At 43.4% G+C, this 8,706-nt stretch overlaps 1 protein-coding gene across 1 annotated transcript; it reads right to left on the bottom strand.

Moving 5' to 3' along the window:
* On the bottom strand, window positions 5,689–7,692 carry LOC18775069 (transcription factor HEC2). The gene has a single exon (XM_020566699.1). The coding sequence runs from the start codon at window positions 6,970–6,972 to the stop codon at window positions 6,067–6,069; it is 906 nt and encodes a 301-aa protein (XP_020422288.1). The 5' UTR covers window positions 6,973–7,692; the 3' UTR covers window positions 5,689–6,066.

Raw genomic sequence — 8,706 nt, 5'->3', positions numbered from 1 at the left:
TGGCCTACGTTTGGAGATATGTAGATGTATGTGGCCCGTTTGGCCTACGTCCGAAGACGTGTCGATAAGATGAGAGTGACCTGTTTGGCCTACGTCCGGAGACATGTCGATGAGTGTGGCCCGTTTAGCCTACGTCCGGAGACGTGTCTATGTGTGTGGCCCGTTTGGCCTACGTCCGAAGACGTGTCTATGTGTATGGCCCGTTTGGCCTACGTCCGGAGACGTGTCGATGTGAGTGGCCCGTTTGGCCTACGTCTGGAGACGTATCGATGAGAGTGGCCCGTTTGGTCTACGTCCGGAGACGTGTCAATGTGAGTGGCCCGTTTGGCCTAAGTCCGGAGACGTGTCGATGAGAGTGGCCCGTTTGGCTTACGTCGGGAGACGTGTCGATGTGTGTGGCCCGTTTGGCCTACGTCCGGAGACGTGTTGATGTGAGTGGCCCGTTTGGCCTATGTCCGGAGACGTGTGGATGAGAGTGGTCCGTTTGGCCTACGTCTAGAGACTTGTCGATGAGATGGGCCCGTTTGACCTACGTCCGGAGACGTATCGATTGTATTTGTGAACATTCCATTGGAAAGAAAAGCTTGAACATGTATTGATGTCTACATGACTACATTGCTTTATTGAACAAAAGAGATGAGTTGTAGAGGCAACATCAAAAGTAACTTGTCTTCAATGGAGGTGAGGGAGGCCTGGCCGCCTGCTTGGAGCCGAGCTGATAGGCGAGGAGCTTCGTGGATAGTACCTTCGGAGGTGATAGGCATTCCGTTGTCTTGGAACTTCCTTCCCTTACAAGGTGATGTCAGGATCGTCTTCCATGACTGGGTAGCAGGTGACAGCTTGGGAGACCTTCGCTTGTCGCTTGCATGATCTTTCTCTTCTGCTCCTCGATGGTCAGCTTGGACTCTTAAAGTCGGCTAAGATCGTGCTGATCCGTATGACTTTTTTTTCGTGGAGGTTCGTTGGCAGCTGCGTCACGATCTTTGATTTGCTGGATAGCCCCCTTTGCAATGAATTTCGTGCAATGGCCGTCTCCGACCAGTTCTTCGAGGTGCTTTTTCCAAGCAAAGCAGTCATTTATGTAATGACTGTGCCCTTCATGGAATTCGCAGTATCTACTGGTATCCTTCTTGGCTGGGTTTCCCTTCAAAGGCGATGGTTTCTTCAACCAAGGCATGTTCTTTACTTGGGCTAGGATCTGCTGTATCGGAATAGTGAACCTGGTGTAGGTCTCAGTTGTTGGAGCACCCCCCTGAGGCTGTAATTCGCCCTTGCCCCCATCCTTGTCTTTTATCATGTCGTTTCTTTGGCTTGCCGGCTCAACCGGTTGATCAGCTTGCTTGGCAGCTTTCTTTGCGGCGGTCTGGTCATCGTCCCAAAGTGCATAGCGCTCTGCTGTCGCGAAGACTTCTACTAGTGTTTGGCAGGGAGAGATGGTCAGCTCACGATACAGCTCACACTCAATTGGCAAGCCCCTCTTGAAGGCCGATGACGCGATTCGGTCATCACATCCAATGATGTTCGCCCTTTCTGCTTTGAACCTCTTGATGTAATCTCGAAGGGATTCTTCGTACTTCTTTTGCAGGTTGAACAGGTTGTCAGGGTTCTTCTTGATCGTCCGGTAAGAAGTGTATTCTTTGGTGAAGACGTAAGCTAGCTCCTTGAAGCTGCTGATCGACCCAGATGGCAGGGTGTGGAACCAGTCTTGGGCTGCTCATAGTAAGGTCATTGCAAACACATTGCACATCAGCGCATCGTTGGCCTTGTAGAAGATCATGATACTTTTGAAGTGCCTTAGATGACTATCGGGATCGGAATCCCCTTTGAAATGCGTGAATGAAGGCGTTGAGAATTTCTTTGGGGGAGCAGTCTGCTCGATCTCGGCAGTGAAAGGGGTAGAGTTTGCTTGGTCCACCTCCCTGCGTAGAGCACCTTCGAAATTTCCACCAATCTTTAAGTTACGAAGTCGGTCCTTTACGAGCTTCTTGACGTCCTCCGCGCGCATGGCTTGCCGATCACGTTGGCGACCCTCGTGATTCAGGCGGGGATGGTTGACTTCCTCATCGACTTGAAGAAGTTGAGCTCCTCGGTTGCCCTGCCCGTGAGGCAGATTGGTGGATTGAGCTTGCGAAGATTCCTCCACGAGTTGTTGTCGCAAGTTGGTTCTCGAGCGGGTTAGTAAACTTCGGTCGTTGCGTTCGTCACGCAATCGTTCATGGACTCGTGCCCCCTGTGTGCCTAGTCTTGAATGGATCGTCGATCGGCTCAGAGTACGGCTTGCAGATGTCTGCGTCTCGCCAGCTTGATCTTGTTCTCTCCCCTGCCAGTTTGTCTCTGACTGACTAGTCTGGGATCCCTCAAAATGCTCGCCGGTATGCTCGCAGATCCTTCTCTCATTGTCATGGGCTCCAAGGTTTTGACCGAAGTTGATCTGCCTGAGGAGCTGGCCAATTAAATTGTTTTCGTCGTCAACCCTTTGTGTAAGCTGATCTACTCGTGAGTTAAGGCTCACTTGACTGCGCGGGTCGGGAATAGAGGTGTGGATCGGGCCCAATGGTAGATGGGCTAGGGTTCCATTAGATGTGTACACGGGTGCATACGTCAAGTGTGGTTGCAAAGGAGCGAGTGAATGGATTTGCTCCAAGACTAGGGAATGGCCCGAGATGGCATTGAGGTGGTCACGAATGGCGGCACTGTCATGGGTGGCGGCACCGGCACCCAGGCCTTGCAGTTGCACGACGGAGGAGGCCACGGGGCTGCTTGGCTGCGCTGCAATTTCAGCAGCCACATGGCACAACTGCTGCTGCGTTCCGGTTGCTATAGCAGTTGTTTGGAGAGGTTGCGTAGCTGCCGGAGGTGGCTGGACAGCATGGGCAGCCACGAGGGGCTGCTGGAACCCGCCGGGAAGCTGCTGGAACGCTCTGGCAGCCATGGGAGGCTGCTGGAAATCTCCGGGAAGCTGTTGGAATGCGCTGGCAACCATGAGAGGCTGCTGGAAATTTTCGGGAAGCTGTTGGAACGCGCTGGCAGCCATGGGAGGCTGCTGGAACCCGCTGGGAAGCTGCTGGAACGTGCTGGCAGCGATGGGAGGTTGCTGCAAAATGCTGGCAGCAGCTGTACCTCGTGGTGGCAGCAAGGCTTCGGCCGTTCCGGAGTGCGCCATCACAGTCGTTTTGCCCCTAAGGCGTTTGCTTCCAACCATGGTTGTTTGGAAGGCTTCGGTGGATTGAAAAAATAGGTTTGGAGCACGCTTCGAGTATGTCTCGTGCTCTCAATGAAAGCACCAATTTGTGGGAGCAAATTTTTCCACGAGAATATTCGCCCAAGATTCCTTCGTCTTCTCCGCCTCTCTTTCTCCCTGCAAAACAGATCGGAGTAAAAGACCACACCCGGGAGGTGTTGGCCAAAGGCCCTCCGATGCCTAAGTTAGGTAGGGTAATTCAAGGAAAACCGGGTGGCCCGAGCCGTGTGTGGTGGCCGGAGCCTTGTGTGAGAGAGAGAAAGAGAGGAGGTGGCTAGGGTTTTTGAGAAATAATTTTTGCAGAGCTTTAGTAAGAATTTAGGCGTACCTCAACCATTGTGTGGCTATGCTTTTATAGTAGTCTCGGAGGCTAGGTTTTCAGAGGAATAATTCCGTAGATGGATGGGAATTATTCCTCCCCTTTTTGGAATTGATTTGATTAATTAGGGATTCGATTAATTAGGGTAAATCAAATCCCTAATTGTGGTAGGTATCAAATCAAATCCCGATTCAATTAGGCAACTCATCATTTATTTGGGGATCGTGGTAATTAACCAATTCAATTCTCAACCTAATTAGGTAACGCTCAATTTAATTGGGTAATTCCCAATTAAATTGAGTAACTCCCAATTAGGTTGATTAATTCCTAATTGGGTCAAATAATCCCCAAATGGTAGGAATTATTTGACCTAAGGTTTGATTTAATTAGGTTCCCACAAAGAGGATGGGAGTTGCATTTGAAAAGGGCAATGATTTAGATGCGGGTTCATTTCCTGATATTGTGGATGTAGATCCAGAATCTGATTTTGAATGATGTAAGAATTTTGGTTGTGTTCAATTTGTTTTGTAGAGATACTGAAATTCGACGCGTCTATCATCGTAAGTTTTTTTTTTTTTCCTTAGTTTGGAAGGGATTAAGGAGTTGATTTACATTGTTGGGGAGCCTCACATTACATTGGTTTAATAGGCGCTTGTCATCTTTTGTCACAGTTTTAGGGACCCTGCTGTTTTCAGAGCCTTTAGAGTTTAGTCATGCTGGCTTGGTGATCCAAGCAGGGCTGCAACTACTTCCCAGCGCCGTGAACCTTCCTCATCAACCAAAATGCCCTTTAATAAATCAAAAATTGATACTGTCGCTTGACTTCTATATATCTACCACTAAAAGAAAAAAAAATTAAGAAATATGCCTGACTCATTTTTTCTCCTCCCACATTTGGTTCGGTTCAGTTTTAACAAAAGTTACTAAGGTAACCAAATAATGGACAGTTTGGTACAGTTTGAATGGGTGATTTGGGCCTAACCCCTATTGTTTTTCCTTTTGAATTTTGTTAGCCCAATTACAACAATAAAATTCTATAACTTGCTAACGTTTTTCATTTCCCAAAACAATCATCGAATTGAATTTAACATGCCATCAAACTTCAAAGTTGAGTGAACTCAACATGCCATCAAGCTTAAAAGCTCAATAACTAATATAGTAACAAACCAAACATCATTAACTTCAAAGTACCATAAAACCAAGTTTAAAGTTCAAAATCAACATTCTTATCTAGGTATTAGTTACAACCCAACATTTGGATATATAGCAATACAATCTAAGGGATGCAACATTACAAAAGTGACAAACCTCTTCAAACCTAAAGGGTAACTATGAATAATCACCAATATCCTAAGACACGCTCTTCTACATACTTCCTTACTAAATCCCCCACTGCCCTAAGAATGGTATAGTTCCTCGCATTGGCCTTGGCAATGTCAGGACCATCCTACATTTTTGCCACATAAAGTTGATTCAAACATTCAAATTACAACAACATACATTATCTAACAAAGTTCCTATATAGCAACAATTTCTTACCTATAAATTATATCAACATTCATATCAGCATTCAAGGAGATGAAAGGCTAGACTAATTACTTTGCAACCAATGAATATTTTTCTTAGAAGAATAACGACGACGAAGAGAACGAACATAGAAGAAGATGCAACAAAGAAAGAAAACATATAACATTGTTAAATTGGGATTAAGTGTTGTGTTGAATGAAGGTGTCAAAAACGTTTAATGCACAATAACTGGGGCATTACACACCAATGGTCACTGCTGGTTTGTCGTGGCTAGGCAAACCGTGGCCTTGGTTCCTTTTTCTAGTAGTGAACGTAAATAGGATACATGTATACACAAAATTACATCTCACATACTATATATTACTAATTATTATATATATAATGATATTCAATAGGTACTAATTGCGTCACTGTTTTATTCCCGGGAGAGATGTTATTTATAATAATATGTGTTTTATATACAGTCCCGATCTCTTGGACTACAGGAGTCCAAGAGATTGTGGGTGACCACAATTTCTTGGACTCCTGTGGTCCAAGAGATCAGGACTGGTTTTATATATTTTATATTTGATATATGGTATGGTATGGTAGTACTAGTACGTAATGCAAGCAAACCGTTATGATTATTCTTCAGCCCCTTAGTCAACAAAATCCTAACAAACCTTTTGCTAGCTAGCGAGCTAGCAAGCTATCAAGCTATCAAGCTATCAAGCTATCAAGCTATAGCTACCTCCCACACAATTAACAATCATATACATAATACATGACCCGAGAGAGAGAGAGAGAGAGAGACTCTGACATCTTCCCTTCCTCATCTACTTAACTAATTAATTAGCACACAATCACAATTATATATAAAATCAATCAGCCACACGCGTCTAATACATATCTAATCCTCATTCAGCTCACAACAGCAGCAGCAGGATTACGTTGTGGTAATTAATTGTAGGCAGCTGCGTGGATCGACCCGCCCCGTTGTCTAGTGACGAGGGTTTCTAGCGGAGGAGGTGGTGGTGGTGGCGGCGGCGGCTGCTGCGGCATGATGATTGTTGGGTTTTTGTGCTGTGTTAATATGATTCACATTAATATTATGCCGCGGCCAATCCAAAGGCAACCTTGCGCCTCTGGCACCAACTGATGATGATCCATTAATATTATTAATAATATTAATATTGCATTGACCATGATCATGATCATCATGAGCTGCTGCTGATTGAGGATCATGATCATGAAGCTGATGATTATTATTTGACAACGCTGATGAGGATGAAGATGATTGAAGTAGCCGGATTTGCCTCTTCAAGAACTTGACGTAGCGAATGGCTTCGTCCAACATGGAAGCTGTGTCCATTTTAGTTCCCCCCGGAACAAGTCTTTGGAGGATGCGGATTTTCTCGCTTATCCTCTCCCGCCGGTGACGGGCAGCCACGCTTTGCGGGTCGTCACTGATTCGCACGTTTCTCCGTTTGGGCCTCCGGATTGTGGCCGGATCGATGTCCACCGGTTGCATAGCTGCGATCTTGTACATCATTTCCTTCATAGCTCCAAGCTCCTCCTCACCACCACCACCATCACCTGCCTCTTCATCATCTTCATGCTCATTTAATTCCACAAAAATGTTGTTATTATTCCCGCCAGCTAGTAGTAGCATTTGATGATCAGCGATTGATTGATGATGATGAGGAGGAGGAGGAGGAGCAGTGGATGAAGATGGTATTTGATGTAGTGGATGATGAGGGAGAGGCAAGTTTGGCCAAAGAGAAGAATATTCGTAGGAGGAAATCTGATGGAGGATGGGGTCTTCCATGCTAGCATGATCATCATCCAGATCCACTCCAGAGGAGTTCATTGCCAGCTTACTTGTGTAATCAATATTGATCTCCATGTTTTTCTGTGGGCTTTTTCCAAGTGATGATCTTCTGATTTAGAACATATAAAAACTGGGAAGGCGAATTCGATCTATCGATTGATCAAGTGGAGTGTATGATCAATTATCACACCAAAGATCACCCAAAAGCACTTCGATCAGATTAGTATGAGTTTGGTAAAAACAAAGAATAAAAAAACTGAAAACCCTCTAGCTCTAGCTTCTTTTAGCTCTAGCTTCTTTAGTTTGCAGCTTTAGAAAGACTGATCCAAGAGTCACAAAAAAAAGGTTTATGAGAGAGAGAGAGAGAGAGAGAGAGAGAGAATTGGAGCAGAATTTTAGTGAGGGAGCTGAGCTGAGGGAAAGCATGCATGATGCAATTACAAAGTACACTAAAAAGATGAGTTGATGAAATAAAAGGAGAAGATATTGGGTGTCAGGTGGGGCCCACGATGGGAGATCAAAGGGTTGAAATCTTATTTATCTTTTTTCTGCCAAACTTGTCTAGGGTCAAGGATTGCACCGAGAGCTTGCAGGCTTTTGCCACATTGCTAGGGTTTTCTCCCAATATATTTATTTATATTTTTACGTATATATGGCTGGGTTGGCCGCTGACCAGTACAAGCACTGAAATCCTGGCGCTGCTGCTTCTTTATGCTTCATCATTCTCTCTTGTTGAGATAAAATTACTTTTACAGCTCTTTATCAGTCAATTTTGGACTTCTTTTGCTTTTCGTGTGGGAGACTGATGTTTGATTTGGTTGATTTTTAGTCTCCCCACACACCCAACACAACCCACGTACGCAATTAAAAGCTTCATTGTTGTCAAGGCAGAAAATGATGTTCACTTGCCAATTTGTGGTTTTAAGTTCGAATCTTCATGATTTTTTGGTAATGTGTGTGAGAAATTCCTTCTTCTCTTTTAGTTTAGACTATCTCGTGTATTAAAAAAAAGCTTAATTTTTTTATTTAAACCACAACATCTCCCAAAAAGAAACATCAAACCATTTCCATGAATTAATGCAAGTTTTAATAATAAATCCAGTTATCTTTATTGATGAGATATGATTTCCCCACTCCTATTTTCTCCACTTACACTCCCTTCTGCTTTTTAATACTTTTTAATCAATTTTGTTCTTTCTCTTTCTTATTTTACCCTTATCCTACATTAATTTCTTTTTACTTCACTTTTATATTAGTTCTTTTTCTTTATACTTAATTTTCCAACTTGCACTCCATTTTAAGTATTTTTTTTTCCTTTAATCGAGTAAGAAATTAAGTTTTTTTTCCCCCTTTAATACTGAAAATAGAGTGTAGGTTGGAAAATTAAGTATAAAGAAAAAGAAATAATATAAAAGTGAAGTAAAAAAGAAATTAATGTAGGGTAATGATAGAATAGGAAAGAGAAAGAACAAAATTGATTAAAAAGTATTAAAAAACGAAACGGAGTGTAAGTGGAGAAAAGGGGAGTGGGGAAATCAGCTTCCTTGTAACTAGTTTTTAAAAGGGAAATAACCTAGAGATTTATTAGTGATTTTAAATCCTAGCTTTTAGTTAATTCCCCTTCGGGCTAATCAATCCTAGCTTTTAGTTATCCCAATAAATGGTGGAGTCATGATTTCATGTGTAAAATGGCCTCTTACAAAATATTTATATAAAAAAATTCAAACTCACAATACATTCCAAAGTAACCGAAAATACCAAAACATCATATATAATACATATATGTAATGAAATCTTTACACATTTTTT

Source organism: Prunus persica, chromosome G6, assembly GCF_000346465.2.
Source record: "Prunus persica cultivar Lovell chromosome G6, Prunus_persica_NCBIv2, whole genome shotgun sequence".
Taxonomy (NCBI): domain Eukaryota; kingdom Viridiplantae; phylum Streptophyta; class Magnoliopsida; order Rosales; family Rosaceae; genus Prunus; species Prunus persica.
Note: the sequence above shows the minus strand (reverse complement) of the source record. Positions and strands in the feature narration are given on the sequence as shown.